Raw genomic sequence first — 22937 nt, 5'->3', positions numbered from 1 at the left:
TTGGTGTCTCATTGAGGGACACCAATATGGCGGCCAAATCACGAAGTTAAAAATAATGTATAAATGGCAAACATTTCAAATTTTCAATAACCATAATCATAGAAATAAAGTTACCAGTCATCTACTAAGTTAAAAACGTATTATTTCATTCAAATTTTCCCATTTCTAATGCTTTGAAAATGCGTGACAGAATTGCGTGACAGAATTGGACTTGCAATAAATCTAAAACCGAACATCGATAATACAAAATTATTTTGATAAGACTTTTCTTATAATGCTATAAACAAAATATTCGACAAACAGTTTTGTGGGGTGAATACTTTTAGTTTTTTGATGACGTCGTGAAAACCAAGATTGTATTTATGTGTTTGATTTATCTCAAAATTAGAGGAATATTTATGCTCTCTTTCACTTGAATTGAATAGAGAAAAACAATCAATGTCACAAAAGAAAAAGATCAGAGGAAACTGATATTACGTACCATAAATATCTTTTGATATTATCTTATACATACTATACTATGTCAACAAGCATTAGGAGGGCACAGGAAGACCAATCTTCCAAAAGTGCAACAAGTATCCACGAGTTCGCCAAAGGGCGTTTGATTATGCTTTCGAGGTGTTCGCGTTAATTAATTATTCAATGGTTAGCTATCAGGTCAGTACTAGGGTTGCCTTCGCTGGCTCGCGACAAGAAGAAGGTAAGCAACGAAGATAAATATCTTTTGAATTAGCTTGAATTGGGGATGGAAGCGGAATCAGGACTCATGAATCTTTGAGTTTAAAGTAGAGGGAACCATGAATCATGTAGATGAAATTAGGAACAAATTGACAAGGAATCATGGATCATCGATGAAAATTGGTAAGGAATCGTGAATCTTTAAAAGTGAGTGATTCCGCTTCCACCCCCGATTTTGAAGTTATGACACCCTCGGTAAACTCGTAATTTACTTATTACGCATGTTCAACAATTCATTTTTAATTTTAAATAATTTTAAATTCATTTTTAATGTTTTCTCTACAAGGAAAACAACAGGCGGCTTTGCTTAGGGCGACTAAGTGACAAAACGAAATCGCATACCGAATGAGCGTCATACAAGCTAGAAATTGAAATCACACCAAAAACACAAAAAGCTGCATAACCCGATCAAAAAAGTCACATGATATCCTCTATATCGTAATTTATAATTACCAATCCTATTCATCTTTATGCGGATACAGAATACTGTTCTATTCGTAAGTTTTTTTCCGTTTAATTTCTAGTCCAAAAACTAAGTGGCCTGGCTTGAAGCAGGGAGAGATATAACTAGACTCTCGGTTATAATCTATAAGCAGAGTTAATATCTTGACTCTGCAATAAAGTTTGGTTATGTCCTTGACCGGCAAAACATCTAAAAGAACGAAAGATTAAACCGTCTGTGCCTGAAGAACTGTGAATAATATACCTAATAAGAGTAAGTATCTTGAAGCTGCATGTAATTATGTAGGTCTTCAACATCGTGTAGTTTGAAGAAACTTCACCTCACCGATTTCGAATCATAACGGGACGAAAATTTTTTTAGTATCAACATATTTCCAGGTTTCAAAAAGATTGAAATATTGTAAGGGGCTCAAATAGTAACCTGAATTTAGGGATATTTTCCTTCGCTTTGTTCACTTTTGCATGCTTGTTCCTTGGTTATTTCGCTGACCAAAATGACCACCAATTTGGGAAACCTCAGTCGGTGAGATAAAAGTCGTCGAAGGAGAAGAAAAACAATATTGAATCGAAAAGGATAGGTAGTTTTTTGGGCTCTTTTAATTAAAAAAAAGTTAGAAATGTGATAGATTTGATCATGGAACATTTTAGGATCCGTGATTTGACGTAATATTTCAAACACGCGTGAGAGTTCTTCCTCCGATTTCCAAACGCCGAAAAATGAGTTGAAAAAACGAGGCGCAGCAACTCTCTCAAGTGTTTGAAATTACTTCTCAAACTAATGAATATTTCTTGGAGAAAATCAAAGAAAAAGTTTACGAAATTTAATGCAAATTAAGAACACATTTCCAATGCATCGTCACAGTAGTGATTTGCTTTGTTTTCTCCTCAGATTCATGAGTATGAGAGCAGTAATTATGAAAAGGTAAAGTATACACCGTGAAAAGATGAAAAAACTTACTGACGTTTCGGACGCTAGTCCTTCGTGAGAGCGGAATGGTTGAAAAACTTATTGTTCAAAGTTTTTGTTCGACTTTATCCATTGTTTGTTATATAACGCTGACCGTGTACAGATATAGAAAAGTTGTTTGGTTTGTTCGCAGTATTAGGGAATATAGAAGTTTTCCCCCCTAAAAAACCTTCTAAACAGTATATATATAATACGATAATTTTTGGCTGTAATTAACGCCAAGGCATGGTTATGTATTGTGAAAATTGCAATTATAACAAAATACAGAAACATGCCTTGGCGTTAATTACAACCTAAAATATTGTATTCTGTATATACTGTTCTTTCGGAAAATCCAGTGTTATTTACTGTATTCAGTTTGCTAACCCATATTAGTATAAATACACAGGTAATTATTGAAAATCTCGCGCGCTGATTGCTCGAGAAACTCACGTTATCACAAGACGACAATCGCCTCCAGCGATAATCCAAAATGGTGGTCAGCCTCAGTGAATATCGGAGAATATTTACCTCGCCGCTCGAAGAGTCGCGTCTTGGTGAATGATTCCCCGATATTCATTGCGCCTTCGGCGAATAATTGTTAAATATTCGTGATTGGTGTCAATTAAAACGTTTTTTTCGTTGACATTTTTCGAATAATTCAATCAGAAGCCAGATTCTTACAGAGGTTCCAGCATTTTTTCGTGAAATTTCAGAGTCTCTTATGTTGTGGTTGCCGTTAAAGTTTTTTTAAATATAAAATATACATCTGTAAAGTGTATCAATTATTTCATAACAGCTACTCAACGGGCAGCTACTTCGTCAATGAACGATAATTTTGTTTTATTTCTGTAAATTATTGAAAGTTTGTACTTTGAGCGACAGTCTAGCAGTTCATTTAGTTCACAAGGAGTGATCTAAAGAAACATCTATAGATTTTCCGCCGTCTGTTGGTTTGCTTCCTTTGTTTCTAAAGAGAGCTGTGATTTGGAAGCCTTGAAGTTTTCATGGTTCGAGTGTCCGCACAGTAGCATCAAAATGCTTCATTAACGTAAATACACGCTATTATTATACGACTATTACGTAATTTTACCTTATAAGGTCAAGAGAACTCGCAAAATATGGCACCGTATTATGCTAGTCCTGTCCCGGTTTAACCGGTTTAACCGGGACAGGACTAGCATAATACGCTCGTAACTTTTCGCAACTTTTTTCATCATGTTTCGAGGTGAAAGTGACCCAAATTTTGACCTAAATTTTCACTATGACACGAACACTGACCTAGATTTCCTAGAAATCAATTTTGAAATAGATGACAATGTTCTTTTAAAAGTTTTTGAAAACCCGCAGGATACGACAGTCGAAGTACAGAAGGACAACGAGCTCGAGACCACTAATTTCGCCGATGAAGATGAAGTATCAACATTCATAAGAGAAAACAGGAACAAAAACACTGCAAAAAAGACACATAACGATTTACAAGTCTTCTACAGGTGGGCAAAAACGATTAAAGAAACAAGAAAAATTGAAGAGATACCGCCTAATGAGCTGGACAAACTACTAGCCTGTTTTGTGGTGAAAAGTACGCAAGCAAAATGGCGATGAATTTGAACCAGATACTCTTACCTCCTATTTCCGTAGTATCGACCGCTTCCTTAGAGAACAAGGCAAACAATACTCCATTTTGCTGGATAGAGAATTCAACCGTTCTCGGGAAGCCTTGGCTTGCAAAAGAAAGGAGCTCCGTAGGTGTGGGAAAGGCCAGAAGCCAAACAAGGCACAGGGGCTGAGTACAGACCATATTCAGATATTATGGCAAAAACAACAGCTTGGCAACAATTATCCTCAAGTCCTTCTGCGTACAGTTTGGTTTCACAACACTGTTTACTTGGGTTGGAGAGCACAAGATGAGCACCATCGTGTAAGATACGGCGACTTTGAAGTCAAAACAGATGGAGAAAGAGAGTACGTGGAATGGATTAAGGAACGCGGAAGCAAAACTAGAACAGGCGAAAATGAGTTCGTCCCGGATCGTCCGTTCAATCCTAAGATGTTTGCAACTGGTGGACCTCGTTGTCCAGTGAAATTATTCAAGGAGTACATTTCTCATGTACCACCAGAAATGAAAAAATCTGAATCTCCTTTCTACTTGGCAGCCATTCAAAAACCATCATCAGAGATATGGTACAAGAGACAACCACTTGGAAAGCACTCGCTGGCACAGTTCATGAAAGAGATGTGCAAAGCCGCCGGTATTGAAGGCCGTTTTACCAACCACTCGGCACGAAGAACCATGATTTCAACGCTACGAAAAGAAAACGTAGAGCCTCTGAATATAATCGCCCTGGCTGGCCAGAGAAACCTAAAGTCTTTGGATAGTTATTCAGAAGCGTCAACAGAGCAACAGCACGTTATGTCTTCCAAATTAAGTGAGCACATCGAAGGAAGAAAACTAACGAAAGATTCGGCCTTGAGTCCTAAAGTACCGCTTCAACTTTCCAGTACTCTGACATCCAATCCATTAGAGCCTGCAGAACAGCCAGAATCCAATCAAAGCATGTTTTATGGAGCTGTTTTCAATAACTGTTCTATCAACTTTGGTAGAGATCATCATGCTTTGGCGGTTAAACCATCCCCCAGTTTTAAGAAGAAATTCAAGAGAATTGATCCATTAAACAGCGACGATGAGCTATAAGAACTAGTGAACTCACTAAGCTTTTTTTTGCTGGAATTCGTCTTCATGATTCTAACTTTTCAAAACTTTTGATTGTTAGTAAACTTATTTTGAATCGATGCGAAGTGTAATTTTACGAAGATCATATCTAGTTTGACGAGTTTCATGTCAGTTGTCATGTAATTTGCCTATTGACCAATAAGATTAAAGGCACTTAATGGGTTTCCTTGTGTTTACGTTTTTTCTGAGATAGCGTGCGGACCTTGAAAACTCAAAAAATACTGATAAACTCGCTCAAAAAGGGACAAATACATATCAATTTTCAATGTCGTATAATAAATAACTTATTTGGGTTTTTTCCCGTAATACGGGCTGATATTTTACTCATTACTCGTATTTTTCCTCGTCCCTACGGGACTCGGAAAAATACATTCGCAACTCGTAAAATATCAGCCCGTATTACGGGAAAAAACCCAAATAAGATATAAATATTTGCTCCAGACCTCTCTCAGAATCGCTTTACATTTTATAATTTTATAATTTATCGATATTTTTTAATGAATCACCATTTTTTTAAAGAAAAATTAAAGGAGATCATAACGCTTCGAACGGCAAAGATCAAACCCTGAAATGTGCGTAGCAAACTATTTATTTTGCTTCTTAAATCAAATAGAATCTTAAAATGAGTATTACTGTGTCCCTCATGTTCCTTTGCAATAGACTTTGCAGCCAAAACAGTTAATATAAATACATAAATATAGGCCATAAGAATATCTATATTGTCAAGTTCAAGTCAAGTCAAGTTTATTTCACACACAAAATTACAATACAAAAATATAGGAATGATTAAATAGAGTTGAACAGTTATGAAAAATACAGGATAAATATTTACAAAGTGAGATCACGTTTAGTGTGTATGGCTGTTGAAAAAGTATAAACTATCGAGTCAACAGCCATCCATTATCAAGTATTAAGAGAATAATTATTGCATTGACCAAGATAGTGTATTTTACATTAAATATTGTTTATCACTTTTGTGAGTGAATGAGATAAATTTTCATTCGTTTTTTGAATGTTTGAAAGGAAGTAACTTTTTTTATAGGAGTTGGAATTTCTTCCCAAATCTTAGAAGCCGAGAAATTAAATGTAAATTTACCATAGTTGGTATTGATTGATGAACGAACAACATTACCTTTAGAGGCATATCTTGTATTATAAGAATGTTGCTCACTCACCGGCTTAAGTATATTTTTGAATATATGAGGTACTTCAGATTTATTATTTATAATTTGATGTGTAAGTAATGCTGACCTTAGTTTAAAAATGTTACTGAAGGATAGTAACTCTAACATATTGTAAAAGGGAGATGCATGTTCTCTCATACCACAAAAAAACATGCATCTTACACATTTGTTCTGGATTGTGCGGATTTTTTCCAGATTTGTCTTATATGTGCAGCCCCAAGAGAGTATACCATAAGAGAGGTAGGGATAAATCAAAGAATAGTAGATATTTCTTAGGGTTTTTATGGAAGCATAGTACCGTAAAATCCTTTAAATTCCTATGTTTTTAGATATTTTACTATATACGACTTTTATTTGATGTTCCCAATTAAAATGCTGGGCTATAAAGACCCCAAGATATTTAATGTATTGTTTTGGTTGTAAGGTTTGGATTTTAAAATCATTTACTTTTTTTCTGGGTGATCTAAACAAGACATAGTGAGTTTTTTTTAGATTGATAGTTTGCTTAAATTGCCGTATTTATAAACTAGGGCTAGTTCTGTGTTCACAACATCTTGCAATAGAGTGAAAATAATATACCCGTGAATTAGTTAGGATTAAATAGGTGATAGTTAGCGCTTAATTAGACAACACATGGAATTCAGTGAGGCATGACAAGGGCACGGGCCTTTACTAGAGTAACAACTCATTACGCAAATGAACTTTTTTTCTAACACGTTTATTGAATTGAGCTAAGAATCAAGACACAAGACGCACATTTAATTCTGCGTAAATCATGACACAAAAAACCCAGTACGCAAATGAACGTGTTTTCTACCATTTTTATTTGTTTTATCACGCTAAAGATCAAGACAATACGCATTTATAAACTAAAACAAATCAAGACTCAAACAACTATAGCTAAAAAAGACCCAGTATGCAAATGAACGTGTTTTCTACCATTTTTATTTAAATTCGCCAAGATCTTCCATAAAATCTTCTTACTTGTTCCTTGGAAATGGCGAGAAAGGCATCAATTACTCCAATGTGCATGTTGTGTCCAAGTACTCCAGGTGTCTTCTGCGTATTGGCTTTGGCCAGTCCGAAAACCATTTCGCTTGAACCGTATTAGCCCTACTTGTTTGAGCTTCGTAGAACGCCACTTTTGCTTCTGCCCGCAGTGTGGACAATTAATGAAGAAAAACTATTGTCGTTTGTAATTTAGCTTTAAGAACGAAAAAGCAATGACTTAAACACTAGACAATTTGAAGATTATACAGTCATCAGCTGAATATCAAGTCATAAAATATGAATCAAGCTCCACTCGTTGTTTAACAAATACGAATTCGAAAATGCGAACATGTCAAATTATACGAAGGAAAAGCATGTAAAATAAAATATTGTTTCAGTTTTTGCAAGCGTGCTTAAAAATATTTAAAAAATGCGCGCCCTTGAGTAGCACATGTGCACTAGTTCACCCGTCACGACTCGCCTATTTCTTTAACTAATTAGACTTAGGCAACAAATAGAGTAGAGTGCAAATAATATACCCGTGGAATAGATAGCTAGCTAACTAATTACTAACTTTGTGCTATTGGTTGCCTAAGTCTAATTAGTCAAAGAAATAGGCGAGCCGTTCTACGAAGCTCAAACAAGTAGGACAAATACGGTTCAATCGAAATGGTTTTTGGACTGGCCAAAGCCAATACGCAGAAGACACTGGAGTACTGGAACACAACATGCACATTAGAGTTATATTGATGCCTTTCTCGCCATTTCCAAGGAACAAGTAAGAAGATTTTATGGACATCGCCAACTATTCCGGTCATGCGCCCGCGTACAAATGCAGCGGTGTCGCTTGAAAGTGTTAAGCGAGTTAAGTCAGATTTTACAAAGAAATGTATAGAGAGTCAAGATAGTTTTCGATTTATAAATTTCTGTGTAAACAGTTTTCCACTTGCCGGGGTAGAAGAACAATATATAACATTAAAGCATTTAATTTTTACTAAACATACTTTAATTTGTTTGGAAAAACCTTTTCGTCTCGATAGTTAGATTTTAACAGCCTTCTTGCCATAAGTGCTTTGTTAAATTGCAAGAAAAACACATAAGGTCAAATATTATAAACAAGATTTCTCAAAATCAGAACTAGTTACCTCATTTGCCGGGGTCGATCCTTAAAATACACACATTCTAAATTACTAATGTCGAATCTGTGGTCGATTGAACGAATTTATACTTTTCGTTTTTACTTTCAAAAAGCTCCGATTTGAGACGAATATTTGTGAGATCCTTCTTCAAGAATAGGCACTTTGTGAAGCAAAAACCTTGAAAATTATTCGCAAAATACGGCATGTTTGGTACCAAAATAAAGCTTGAATCCTCAGCTCTCGTTTGCCATCATTTGTAATAGGATACCTATTAAAGCACAGGAATACCGTAGCAAAAGATTTTGTTTCTCTAAGGCCTGAGAGAGCTTGGGCTTCCTGTGGTTTTTATTTTATACATAATATCCGCTGACTTGGCGAGCGGCGCATGGCCGGAATAGTTGGCGATGAGATCTTGGCGAATTTATATTTAACTGGCTTTTTAGATAATCTAATCAATCACGACTTTGATGTACTACAAATTTTAATTGTAAAAAATATAAAGATAAAAATGGTTGAAAACACGTTCATTTGCGTACTGGGTCTTTAGCTATAGTCGTTTGAGTCTTGATTTGTTTTAGTTTATAAATGCGTATTGTCTTGATTTTTAGCAAGATACTAAACAAATAAAAATGGTAGAAAACACGTTCATTTGCACACTGGGTCTTTATTAGCTATAGTTGTTTGAGTCTTGATTTGTTTTAGTTTATAAATGCGCATTGTCTTGATCTTTAGCGTGATAAAACAAATAAAAATGGTAGAAAACACGTTCATTTGCGTACTGGGTTTTTTGTGTCATGATTTACGCAGAATTAAATGTGCGTCTTGTGTCTTGATTCTTAGCTCAATTCAATAAACTTGTTAGAAAAAACGTTCATTTGCGTATTTAGTTGTTACTCTAGTAAACGCCCGTGCCCTTGTCATGCCTCACTGGATTCCTATGTGTTGTCTAATTAAGCGCTAACTATCACCTATTTAATCCTAACTATTTCACGGGTATATTATTTGCACTCTATATGCGAAAAGAATAAATTAGTATCATCAGCAAACATTCTAAAGTTCAACTTGTTTGACACTTGTGGGAGATCATTAATGTAAAGCAGAAATAGGAGCGGTCCAATGGTACTTCCTTGTGGTACGCCACACGTGATTAACTTTAAGTCGGATACGGTATTCTGAACTTTAACATATTGCATTCTATTAGTTAAATAGTTAGTGAACCAGTTCAGGGCAGGGCCTCTTATTCCATATTTTTGTAGTTTTAGCAGCAAGATATTATGATCGACAGTGTCAAAAGCTTTCCTTAGGTCTAAAAATATACCGCTAGTAAGTTGTTTGTTGTCTATTGATTTCTTTAAAGTGTCAGTAAGCTCTAGAATTGCATGTTCAGTGGAATGTTTCTTTCTGAGGCCAAACTGGTATTCATAAATTATGTTATGTTTGTCTAAGAATTTCAGAAGTTGATCATAAACAACCCTTTCTAATATTTCATTTAATGAAGGTAAGATGGCTATAGGTCTGAATCCGGCAGTCGATGGACTGTGGAAATTTCTTCGTCTTTTAAGTTGACCCCAATCGCAGAACAGATCTTCTCCAGGGATATCTGGTACGCCAACAATTTCTATACAGTCACGCCGGGAATACTGTTGCATCTCATCAATTTCAAGAGCATGCTTATATTTTTTACTCCTACGAAGGACTAGCGTCCAAAACGTCAATACGTTTTTTCATCTTTTCACGGTGTATAATTTACCTTTTCATCATTACTGTTTTCATTAGAAACACCGACGCAGCTCACACTAGTTTTTAGCTAGTTTTATCTGCTTATATTCATGATCTTTTAACTGAGCAATTTGCTCTTGCTGAGACTTCGTGATTACTTCAAAGTGCTTTATTTGTTTCTTTGCTTCTTGAAGCGAGGAGACTACATTGTCGTATTTCTTTAGAATATCATCGTATTGCTTTGATTGAAAGCTTTGAAATTCCTCAATAGAAGTACAGCGTTGTGTAATTTCTTTGATCGATAAGTTAATATGGTCCTTTTTTTAATTCAGACCTAATTTCTTCTCTGATGCTTGGGAGAAACTCCTTTTTCCAAGTATCTTTTAGTGATTCTATCGTAACAGTGGCGGATCCAGGATTTTTCAAAGGGGGGTTCCGTTTCTTAAACTGTGTATAATTCTCTTTTGTTTAGTCGATTTCTGACAAAAAAATTGGCTCTAATCACCTAATTTACTATCTAGTAACGGAACTTAAAGGTAAATTAAACATTATAACAGCAAATATTTATCATTTCGTGTTCAACATTATCCTTGTGGATACTTTTAAGCAAAATTTATATAAGATATATTTCTATTACCTAAAAGATTAAACCTTCAAGGGGGGTTCCGTGGAACCCTTCGAACCCCCCCCCCCCCCCCCCACCCCATCCCATCCCCTGGATCCGCCAATGCGTAAGGATAGACATGATGTCTAATATCAGCGTGAAAAGCAGAAATTATCATCATTCTGTACGAGCAGAAAACTTGACCTCCATCTTGGTCAATCGAGTGTGAATAATGAGTCATGTTGCGTGAATTTGTTTACTACAGTATATTGCTTATCCTAATTCTCTCTTGAAACTCTTGACTCTTGAAACCCTGTTCTTCTTATCCATTTTCGCTTGCTCGTACAGAAAATACTACTCGAGTCGCTGATCACGAATAGTTTAAGGGGCACTTGGATGAAAACGCCCCAATTTTTCAAAGTCCGAATAATTGAAGTGTTTGTGGATAATTTGACTCAATTATGGTTATGTAAACCAGATAAGTGAAAATTTTAGCCTGGGAGCCTCTTGCAGTTGAGAAATTTTGGATTAAAAGAGAAAGAACAAAAGGGTTGAGTAAATGACGTCATTTACTCACAATTTATATGCTAAATAAAATTCATAATTTTTATCTGAGACATTTTACTGCGAAGAAAATATGTTGCTTGGCTACGTTTGGGGCCATATAGATACGTTCAATTAAGTTTAAAGTCATTTTCAATTTTTATCCATTTTCATCCAAGTGCCCCTTTAAACAAAACAAGCTATTGCTCATGAAGTTCATTGAAAATTCTTAGAAATAATCGCTTCGAAATCATCGCTATCTTCTGGGATTGAAATCCTTGTTTACGAAATTGATATTTCTAGTTCGGCTGTCTTGAATTACGGCGGTCAACGAAATAAAACATGCGTAGACATAAACCTCTGCCACGTGATCTGCTCATAATCATAATCATTTGACAACATAGTGACATTGATTGACATCTGGTACATGATAATTGATTGGACTATGGATGTGAACCCCATAGCAGATGCCAACAAAGGTCTCTTGAAGACCCCTGGGTACTATTGCGCAACTTGGCAATTTGGCAATTTTGTCGAGGAGGAAAAAAACAAACAATGGCATTTTATGACCGGTTTATCCACAGGTAACTCGGTAAAAGTGTAATTTGAAAGAAAATACTCGAACGATTATTTGCCGAAGTAAAACAGAAACGAAAAAGAGTATGAGCAAGACCATTAAATAGAATTTGGTATATGCTTACACAATATTTTGGTCTACGAGATCTCAAGACTGAGCCAAATAGTTTTCTGAACACTTTAAAAAGAAATTAAACAGCACCGCCATTGCAATTTTAAATTATAGTAACTAGTTGACGCACGGGAGAAGGGTAAGGCGAAATTTAAACTACATCCGGTTACTTAAAATAGCCCAACCGGAAATTAAGATGGCGCGCGCCACAATAAGAAGTTTCCATCTCTTACTTATGCTCTCTTGGCACACTCCTATGACAAAAATTAACGCACAAGAAGCAAAATTGCCGAACATCATTGCTTTAGAATAAGAGCAGTATAGCCATGTTGACGATAATTTGCGTCATCACATTGTAGTCACTTTATTTGACAATGCGATGACGAAATTTATCGTCAATAAGTGGACAGACACATAAAACACTGATTTCATTTAAACGATAAATACTTCTCGTTTTTAGTCCATCAAAACAATCAAAGGAAAGAGCGCGCGCTCCTTGAAGTCAGCTTATCTTTCTGTCCTCTTATAGAATTGAAGATAAAGACTGAATCAGCGCGCGACGAGAAATTTGTAAGTTATTTTAAAATTGATAATTGTAAAAGATTTCTTTCATTTTGTTTGTCAGGTTCATGGCCTTGTTCAACCCAAAAAAAGGTTTTATTATACTATCTGCTATTTCGGCGCTGACAATGTTTGTACTGATTATCCTGCAGTCAGGAATAATGAAAATGGACAACAGACACAACAGGGTGAGTATTTAAATCACCGCATCCCAGTCAGGGGAAATATAGCGAGCAAGTTTATATACAATAACCGTTATTGACGAAATAGAAAAGATACGCGCGTGCTGTGTTCTCATAAGGCATGTACCCCAACCAATCAGAACGCGAGATTTATAATAACAAGAGAGTATAATAACAGTTAGTAATTCTTATGAATATATTTTATTTGAGACAGATTGAGGAATCTTCCCTTTCTCCTATAAAAAAGGTAAGCCATAAGCAGTTCATATCTCTTTCATTAATCCCACCTATAAACCAATCTACTGATCGGCTGCTCATATATACTTATTTCAATAAAGTTTGTCACCTGAAAAGCTACAAAGCTGAGGCCGACAAGGATTATGGGTAGATACATTTTACATGTTTCAACCGCTTGATAACTGTTGATGGACTTGCCCATCTTTTACCAGTATAGTCTCACCTCTCCTGAGCATCCTCAAGTTGCAGTTTGTATCAAAAAGGCTTTACTTGTTTGAAATGAATTGTTTCCCATGATCCTCAGTGATCTCAGCTTTCCTGGTTTTTGGTGACTAACTTTATTGAAATAAGTGTATCTATTCCAGAACGACACTAGAGAAAGTCTTTTGCGCATGCGTGCATTTCAGCTCGTTTTCTAAGAATTTTGAAGAGTTTTTGAGTGAGAAAATGAATGTTTCTTTTCTCCAAGTATACGAAAATGTTCGAGAGTATACTTTTGTCAGACCAAACCATGAGACAATATGAAAGAATTATCCTTAAGTTTCAAGCATGAACACTAAGTTTGTATGACATTTTGTGAAGTCCAATAGACCCGTTTCGAATTCCAAATGACCGCTGTGTTTCTTGATTACAGACTCATTTGCACAGGGTTAGCCTCGATTTTGTGAAGAATATTCACGTGTTCCAGTCAAGGTCCGTCGAGTTGCAAAATGTTTGTATTGTTGAAGTTGTGCATTCTTTACTTTACCGTTGGTTATTTATGAATATTTAAACACTGATACGAGGCTAACCTAGTGCAAATGAGTCTGTGATCAAGGAACACAGCGGTAATTTGCAATTCGAAAACTGTCTATTTATCAGAAATGTTTGAAAGTCAAACTTACATATGTTTTGACTAATTTGCATACGGATTCAGAGCATGCGCAGACGTTTTTTCACTCGTGTCTTCCAAAACTGGATCCACTTTTCACAATTATGTTTATTCTCTATACGCGCGCAATCCTCTGAATAATACTATAAAATTCCGTATCTGGTGTTGAGAGCTAAGCTGGAGTTAGTTTCAGCGAGCCCGAGATCCTCTGGGAACAAAATGCAATGGGCCATTTGCAACAAACAGTCACGTGCTGATATACCACTTTGCTAAAGAATCGAGTCAGCTCAAGGTCCCTTGGGAAAGGCTCTGCTGGATGGCAAACAAACTTTAAAATGCTTCGTTTCTTGAAATAAAATTCTTATTAGAGGAAAAAAGTCCTTTTGAAAAAGGTTTTAGGATAAGACATTAGTAATCCAGTAAAACGTGATTTACATAAAGGAAGTTTTTGCCATCTAGTAGGAGTCATATAGTCATATGATTATTTCCTGCAAATGGTGGCCTATCTCACGGCTCAAACCGAGACTATTTCATTTCACATTTTGAGCTGTTGATTCCTCTAGGGCTCAACGAAGGATCAACGGCTCAAAAAGTCACCGTGTGTATGTCTGGGGTTATTGCGTATATAAACCCCAGACGTACGAATGTTTGTAAATATGTCAATTTTCAACTTTTTCTCGGCCGATATAACACCTAATATCATGAATCTTCGTAGGGTTACTAAAGTAAATTTGCTTTTTCCAATGCTGGTATTGTTTTTTTTTTAAATTTAGCAGAACTCATTTAAATTTTCGGGAAAGGGTCTATTTCAATGCACTTTCAGTCCATTGCAATCTCGCCTCCGCGGTCTCTGGCAATCGTACAGCGGAACAGCAAGTGTTGTGTTCTGCAGAGGAAAAATACAAAGAATCAATAATCGATTTCTTTTTTCTACTATGCTAAAGGAATCAAAGTGGGAAAGGTGCAAAAAACTTATTTCTGGTGAAGAAAACGTAAATAAAACTTCAATCACAAAGAACGACTTTAAAATCCTCGATGTCTACAAGTCCGATGAAAATTGCGACAACGTTTTACACACTCGTTTTGCTCATCCTAATGTGACGAAAGAAGAAACGAAATTACCAATCGCTTATGGCTTCACAATCTACAAAGGTGCCTCTCTGTTTGAGAGGATTCTCCGGGCTATCTACATGCCACACAATGTTCACTGCATTCACATCGACAAGAAATCCCCAGAAGTCTTTTATCGAGCCATCCAGGCCATGATACGTTGTCTGCCTAATGTATTTATTGCAGCCAAGAGAGTTGATGTTGTATGGGGACATTTCTCAATTGTTCAAGCTCAGTTAGAATGCATGAAAGAACTTTTAGAATCATCAGTGAAGTGGAAATATTACATTAGTTTAATTGGACAGGATTTTCCGCTATACGAGAACAAACAAATCGTAGTAGCATTAAAAATGCTCAACAACACAAATAGCATGGAGAGTTTCCCCATGCCGAAACATAACGAAGAACGAACTAAAAAAGTCCACATTTTAAATGGCGGTCTTGTTCAAAGGACCGGGACTGAAAAGTCCCCACCACCACACAATGTATCTATCTACAAAGGATCTACACACATCGTAGTTATTAGAGACTTTGTCAGGTTTGTTCTCTACAGCAAGGTTGGGAAAGATTTCACTGAATTCCTAAAAGATACCTTTGTTCCTGATGAGACTATTTACGCCTCCTTACAACAGAATCCACAGGCCCCAGGGGGGATCCGTGGGGAACAGCCAGAACATATCACACGTGCTTTGCAGTGGTATGACGGACGTGCCAGGTGTTACGGAGAATGGATACGAACGTTGTGTTGGTTATCTGTGAAAGATTTGCAGTGGGCTTTGGGCAAAGACATGAAAAACAAACTTTTTGTCCACAAGATTCCGTTTGACCATAATAAAGACATACTAGAATGTCTTCTTGTTGCAAGACAAGGAAGAGAATACGGCTTTGACGTTTGGAACGCAAGCGCAACGATTTCGCAAGACAGCTAAAAAACGTAATTAAAATATGTTCCGATAGACGAAAGCAAACCAAATAAGGGATTTTTAAGTAAGGGAATGTCTATTTTAATTGGAATTTTAAAAAAATTATCGGAACAGTAACATGATAAATACGAGCCCACAGGTATGAGAATGCACATAAAGCCGCCTAATTACCATGCCAACCACATAACCAGCTTTTAAACTTCCAAATGTTATACTTTCATCCATTTAGGCCTAGTCTACCTCTTTTGGCCAAGTCAGTTGGAACGTCTCATACAACGCCGCGCGTGTCAGTGGAAACGTAACCTTAATTTTGGTACATCGTGGCGTGACGACACTAATAGCGGCCGCATAGGAGACTATGGGTGGATGACGTCGTCTGACTCTTGGATAGATGCGCATGCGTCCTTCACATTGAATGCAATTCACTATTTATGGTCACGAGTGAAAAACGTCTGCGCATGTTCTGAATCCGTATGCAAATTAGTGAAAACATAAGTAAATTTGACTTTCAAACATGCCTGATAAATTGGACTTCACAAAATGCCAAACCTTATTATACATGCTTGAAACTTAAGGCTAATTCTTTCATATTGTGTTTGTTAATACAGTATCTTGGTTTGACAAAAGTATACTTTTGAACCTTTTTGTATACTTGGAGAAAACAAACATTTATTTTCTCACTCCACTCTTCGAAATTCTTAGAAAACGTGCTGAAAAGCACGCATGTGCAAACGTTTTCCCCTGGTGTCCCATTTATGACCACTGATTCACTTACATGCCTTGATTCAGAAGTAAACATTCCACTCTTTATTTTGCGACAAACAATTCAAGTATCTAGTCCTGCATTTACCAAAAACCATTAGAGATATCATCACTGACTTCTACAATAGTTCGACAGCAAAGATTCAGTAACTGGTCAATCACCAATAAATTAAGATTTTTAAAAGTAATTTTTCAATTAAGTGTTAATGTTTTTAAGTTGATTTAGAAATGATTGATGGATGGGATTTTACATTTAAACTGAGATTGCTTGACCGGTTTAATACTACACTTTGAACTACCTTCAAAGGTTCAAGTCAATTGCACCGGGCGCGGATGACACGAGTGAAAAATGCTGCGCATGCTCTGAATCCAAATGCAAATTAGTCAAAACATAAGTAAATTTGACTTTCAAACCAAAACTTAGTGTCCATGCTTGTCCATGCACCTATCATTCTAACAACCCAGTCATTTTTCGTGGGTTCTGCATACAGGACTTTTGGTGTGTTAGAGTGAAAGATTTCTATATGAGATCATAAATGACATCTTTAAGATAATAATTTTGAGATAATTGTGACTCTTAATTATTCCAAACTATATTACAAGGAGCTGCTGAACACCTATGTACTCTCCTTGCTAATTCCAACCAGAGTGAGTCCACGCACTCCTTTCTTCCACTTTAGTTGCCCTTGAGGAAGGGCATAGAGCTGACACCTCGCAGTTTTGTATATGTATGTAACGTCTCAATGCTTTTTTGTCCAAAACTCCTCAGGATTTTCTCTTTTCTCCCATACTGAACCAGAAGTGAACCTTACTTTGTCTCGATCCATTGCTTCTTTAAGCGAAGCCTGGAATTATAAAAAGGCTGTTATAAGTCTCATGTTCTGATTGGTTAGTAGAGCGTGCATAATGAGAGCACACGGCATGCATGCACACTTTCAATTTTATTATTTGTGTCTAAGATAACATATGCTCTAATTAGTATTTTATCAAATAAGTTAAAAACTTATTTGCTGGGGTGCTGTGTGAAGTTGTTAAAAAGCACTTGAGGATTGACAGAACACTCGGTGTTAAGAAGCACTCAGCTATGCGACACTGGTTATGTGTGTACATGTCGGGATGGGTAAGGGGGTACATGGATTATTAACTATATCAAAATTCTCCTAAAGTGAGAGTTTATAGGGGTTTCATGAATCATTTTACTAAACCTTTATATCTTCAGATTTTATCATCTTGTAGGACACACAGTTTTGAAGGTCATTTTTATAAAGAGAACAGTCCTTAAATCTTCCATAAATATAATACTGGTGAAACTGGTTTCTTGATGCTATAAGAACAAGATGACAAAATATCATTCTTAGTTTTAAATGTAATGTTTTTTTCACACTCTTATTGGTACCACTTGAAAAAAGTTAACCAATCAAACGTAGAATGAAATCAAAGGAATCAAACTTGAGTGAAAGTTGAACCAATCAGGACCAAGGACTATACAAGGATGATCCGCCTGACAAGGTATGGTTTTTTGAGCTTCTTGTCATAAGGGTTAGGCTTCAGGAATTTGCAACGTCCCCTGTGATTAGTTAGATTTAGGGGTGGGGGTTAGGGTTAAGTACCCTGGTGGAGTACCCCCCCCCCCCCACCCCCCCTTGGGCATTGCCTACATCTGATGATATATATTTGACGGCAATAAAAGATGTTATCGGCAACTGTGGGAATGATTGTGATTGGCTGAGGTTAATATAATACTGATTGTACTCTCTCCTGATTGGCTAAAGTTTATTTTATTCTAAATTTTGTAAGTGGTCCTGGTTAGCAGGTTAGTTATAGTGCCTTCACTATATTACCACACATCATTCTTCTGGGTATAAAGATTCTCTATTCAAATCAATTTGAATCAATGTGTCTTCTTGAGCGAGTTTCAGCAAACAAAGAAATACTGCTCAAGGGAATGATAAGCGATAAGAAACAGAAAAGTGTCACACCCAAGCTGAAAAGCTGTATGATAAAAAAGATATACTGTTTTGGCCTGGCGAGCATTGAGGCTTCTTAGGAGTCAATAATAGGGTTTGCTTTGATATTTTCTATCATCCTTATACAGCCAGCTTACAGATGGTATATAGAATTCAAAATTCCAATACTTACAAGCACAGAATCTCCATTTGTCAAAGAACTGCAAGCACGGAGGAGGCTAGCATGGAATATTAACACATGTATGCATTATATAGTTATATATTATAAAATTTCAAATTAGCTTAAGTCACTGTATACAAACCTGACAATGTTTGTTTAACGATGTTAAACATTCATTGCATAGCTGCTTAAAAGTATAGCTACTATAATCAGGGTCATATTCTTGGTTTGCAATCAATCCCAAGAGAGCACAATAACAAAAGGGATGTCTGCCATGTTGGAAGATATAACAAAAGAATTCATTGAAAAATCTTTTGTCAAATTCTTCCAACATGGCGGCTATGACGTCTATTGCAAACGAAGAAGAATTATAGACATTTAAACTATAACAATCTTTCATACTGGAAGCTAGCACTTTGTAAGAGTTTCATATCGAGTATTAGCCTAAAGTCAACTGTTTTTGAGTATTTATCAACATAAAGTCTTCTCTTAAATCAAATTCCTGAAAACTCACTTAATTTTTACCTGAAAATCTTGTCCATCTAAACTATTTTCGCTTAAATCGACCGTCGTCACCCCACTAGACATCTTGTTTTTTTCTCTATCAGTTGCATTAATCATCAGGCATTTCCTTGCCTTACCGTTAGAGACTAGATACGATACTAACCACAGGTAGCCCAGCTTCCCAAATTCCTGCTAGCTTAAGGAGGCTCTGGGTAGTTTTGGTCTGGCACACCTAGCCACATTGAAACGGCTACAACTTCGTCTTGAATAACTCGATCTGCAAGCGCTTTTCACACAATGTCAGGAAAGGATTAAAGGTTTCAAAAATGATAAATTAGTTTAAAGCGGCCTTTTCATTATGACGTAATGATGACATCATAGAAATCATTTACCGCTTATTTTCTCGAAAACTAGACCTAAACTTTCAAAGCGACTTGCACCAGTCGATCGTGTTCATCAAGGCACCCAACGTATTGCAATATGAAAAAAATGTATGAGAGCGTTTTCCAAATATTACGCGGTGAATATTTTCATGGACTTTTACTATTATTTCCAGCGTGTCAACTTTATACCCTCAAAATAGGGACTTTAATTTAGTGAATTCAATATTTTTAGTAGCTAGAATATAGATACGGATATAGACACTGTCCTTATTGAGTATGAATCAAATTGTGACTTTCTTTCTAACGTTATGGATTTTTTGATATGAAGCTAAATGACCCCATTTGTTGTCAAAAGCGATAGAAAATATCGTTGAAAGCGGCATTCAAAAAATCGTCGAACGATTTTTTTCTAAATGAAGTCACTAAAAGATGTATCTTTTACAAATATTTTCCTTTAATTTCATATGCATTGAAGGGTTTTAAGGCAGTCGAATAAAAATAAGTACGCTCGATACTAACAGCACACGACAAGGAATAACACGGAAGTCAAGCGTGAATAATCAATTAGCAGCCGTGAGCGAAAGTAGTTATGAGCGTACTTATTTTTATTTGATATTTTCTATCGCGTTTGACAACAAATGGGGTCATTTAGCTTCATATCAAAAAATCCATAACGTTAGAAAGAAAGTCACAATTTGATTCATACTCGATAAGGACAGTGTCTATATCCGTATCTATATTCTAGCTACTAAAAATATTGAATTCACTAAATTAAAGTCCCTATTTTGAGGGTATAAAGTTGACACGCTGGAAATAATAGTAAAAGTCCATGAAAATATTCACCGCGTAATATTTGGAAAACGCTCTCATACATTTTTTTCATATTGCAATATGTTGGGTGCCTTGATGAATACTATCGACTGGTGCAAGTCGCTTTGAAAGTTTAGGTCTAGTTTTCGAGAAAATAAGCGGTAAATGATTTCTATGATGTCATCATTACGTCATAATGAAAAGGCCGCTTTAAACTAATTTATCATTTTTGAAACCTTTAATCCTTTCCTGACATTGTGTGAAAAGCGCTTGCAGATCGAGTTATTCAAGACGAAGTTGTAGCCGTTTCAATGCGGCTAGGTGTGCCAGACTAAAACTACCCAGAGCCTCCTTAAAACAGTACTAATGGGCTATCCGCAAATTTTTTCTTGCGGATACGGGTTGCGTCCACACGTGTCCGGAAATTTTTGTATCCGTTTCCGGAAGTGAACTTTCGAAAACGGTCTCCGGAGTGGAAATTTTCGAATACGCTGACGTAAATACGATTTTGCGCATGCTCAATAAGAAAAACTATCCGTCAAAGGGACTAGGCACTAGCGTGCATCAGGGCGGATCAAGAAATTTCCGGATACGTGTGGACAGTGAAAACGATTCGAAAACGATTGGAATACGCTGCGTGTGGACGCGAAGATTTTCGTATCCGCAAAAAAAAATTTGCGGACACAAAAATTTCCGGATACGTGTGGACGGGGCCTTAGTGTCTCGCCAACGTATTTTTCTCAGCATGAGCAGATGTCTTTGACATTGGAGAGGTGTGTGTTTTGAACGAACCTGAACAACGTGCTTCATTGCACAACTGTTCCCTAAGGGGGTGACTTGAAAACACATGCTTTTATGAAGTTACATTCAACTAATTTACAAGGTTCGTGCTACTCCTTAAACTCCTTGAAAACTCCTTGAATTTTTGCTTTGATCATTACTTGCATGGTTCTGAAATAGATCTAGTCAGAAAGATCGGAAAATCTGAAAATCGAAAGTCTTATTGAACATGGAATGGCGTCAGCATGTGGTCCAAACTTTTCAGTGAAACCACCAGCGCAGAGCGTGGTTCCACTTGAGTTTGTATCACATGCTGAATTCTTAACCTTATGATGACCCTCCCCCCACCCCCCGCCACAAATAATAAAACCTACCTTCTCTTACTTTCCTTTTTTCAAGTATTATCAGCTAATTTAATATGTGATGTTTCTTGACGCAGGTTATGAATGAGAAACTAAATCACTGCAATGAGTTAGCGGAATTACTCAGGACACATCTTAGTGAAAAGCACTCATTTAATCTGGAGTGGGGAATCATAGTGCTCATTGCGATTGAGGTACAGTACACGTAAAACAAGTTTAGGCTCGTACGCGCGGTGCAGTTCCGTTGCTTGCACTGTTGCGGGTGACAGGGTTTTTAAGCGTGCTATTATATACCAAGTGTCAAAGTGCATTTTCTCTCTATATTCATAGAGAGTGCCACGTGGTGGTCATAATATCGTAAAACAAGTAAACCTTTTCTATTTCTGCCTCTACTTACATTGCAAACCGCTATCATGATGGTATTTTATGCTTTCGGATAAAAGCCGCCAACCCCGCCAGTCTGGCTGTGAGAAGACTTTTGACATTTTTATGACATCATATTTTTAAATCTTCAGATTGTATTCGAGATTATCCACCTGATAGAGAATCATTTTCCATTAAGCTGATAATTTCTCTCGTCTGATGAAGAATTTTAATCAAGGAACGCTAGAAAAAGGTTGTAAGAAATTAATGACACCAATGCAGAATGTTTACCACAGCAGTGATTGCACCATTTCACAGTCTGGGGGTCAAAACAAAAGGATCCCCTTTTCTTGAAAAACTTTTTTTGATCTTGATATTTTTCATTGATTTGCCGACCTCCGAATATCCGAGGAACTTAGTGCAAAAGGTAGATAGCTTGATAAAGTATACTCTAGGAAATTGGGTAGTTTTTTGCTATTAAAATTTCCCGCTACGATAGATTTCATGTTGTATTGCAGTTTCTAGCGGTTTTGGAAATTTTGAAATAATTTTTTTAACTATTGGTTGCTGCTTATTAGAACTGTTTGCTGTGAGCCATCAGGCGAGCAGCAGGACTTATCTTTACAATTGGGATCCCTGTGTGCTATATGCCAGAAAGAAACTCGATTTGTGGTTGTCGAGATGATTTTCGGAGTATGCAGTATGTTTGTTGTTTTTGTATGTTTGGTTTTCACCTACGTCATCAAAAATTTTGCAAGGATTTATATGAAACGAAACTTCCACAGGCCGAAAGAGTGGCCAAAACTATGTCTCAGCCACAATTCAAGCTAAGAGAAGTTTTAGATACGAAGATATAAGCGATTGATTATGGCAAAAATTTTAGTTGAAATGTATGGGTCCGCCATCTTGGTGTCTCATTGAGGGACACCAATATGGCGGCCAAATCACGAAGTTAAAAATAATGTATAAATGGCAAACATTTCAAATTTTCAATAACCATAATCATAGAAATAAAGTTACCAGTCATCTACTAAGTTAAAAACGTATTATTTCATTCAAATTTTCCCATTTCTAATGCTTTGAAAATGCGTGACAGAATTGCGTGACAGAATTGGACTTGCAATAAATCTAAAACCGAACATCGATAATACAAAATTATTTTGATAAGACTTTTCTTATAATGCTATAAACAAAATATTCGACAAACAGTTTTGT

At 36.4% G+C, this 22937-nt stretch overlaps 2 protein-coding genes across 7 annotated transcripts; one reads left to right on the top strand and one right to left on the bottom strand.

Annotated features, from left to right (window-relative positions):
- Positions 1 to 599: 599 nt before the first annotated feature.
- LOC148910076 (beta-1,3-galactosyl-O-glycosyl-glycoprotein beta-1,6-N-acetylglucosaminyltransferase 3-like) lies at positions 600 to 16581 on the top strand. Of its 5 annotated transcripts, none has more exons than XM_089032413.1 (6): positions 1346 to 1453; positions 2090 to 2122; positions 12373 to 12496; positions 12705 to 12737; positions 14543 to 15642; positions 15861 to 16581. In XM_089032413.1, the coding sequence occupies exons 2-5, from the start codon at positions 2094 to 2096 to the stop codon at positions 15635 to 15637; spliced, it is 1281 nt and encodes a 426-aa protein (XP_088888539.1). In that variant the 5' UTR covers positions 1346 to 1453; positions 2090 to 2093; the 3' UTR covers positions 15638 to 15642; positions 15861 to 16581. The 5 variants fall into 5 exon arrangements, with proteins under 5 accessions (XP_088888542.1, XP_088888541.1, XP_088888539.1 ...); XM_089032414.1 differs by adding an exon at positions 6260 to 6304 and having other exon boundaries at positions 1353 to 1453; positions 14543 to 16581; XM_089032412.1 differs by having other exon boundaries at positions 14543 to 16581.
- On the bottom strand, positions 16416 to 21879 carry LOC116290395 (synaptic plasticity regulator PANTS). Of its 2 annotated transcripts, none has more exons than XM_089032423.1 (4): positions 21757 to 21879; positions 18533 to 18578; positions 17599 to 17717; positions 16416 to 17238 (listed from the first exon to the last, which is right to left on the bottom strand). In XM_089032423.1, the coding sequence occupies exons 1-4, from the start codon at positions 21772 to 21774 to the stop codon at positions 17134 to 17136; spliced, it is 288 nt and encodes a 95-aa protein (XP_088888549.1). In that variant the 5' UTR covers positions 21775 to 21879; the 3' UTR covers positions 16416 to 17133. The 2 variants fall into 2 exon arrangements, with proteins under 2 accessions (XP_088888549.1, XP_031553276.2); XM_031697416.2 differs by lacking the exon at positions 21757 to 21879 and adding an exon at positions 19046 to 19265.
- Between the last annotated feature and the right edge of the window lie 1058 nt (positions 21880 to 22937).

Source organism: Actinia tenebrosa, unplaced genomic scaffold, assembly GCF_029948245.1.
Source record: "Actinia tenebrosa isolate PJP-AT-01 unplaced genomic scaffold, QUT_ActTen_1.0 PGA_scaffold1__47_contigs__length_23844297, whole genome shotgun sequence".
Lineage (NCBI taxonomy): Eukaryota > Metazoa > Cnidaria > Anthozoa > Actiniaria > Actiniidae > Actinia > Actinia tenebrosa.
Note: the sequence above shows the minus strand (reverse complement) of the source record. Positions and strands in the feature narration are given on the sequence as shown.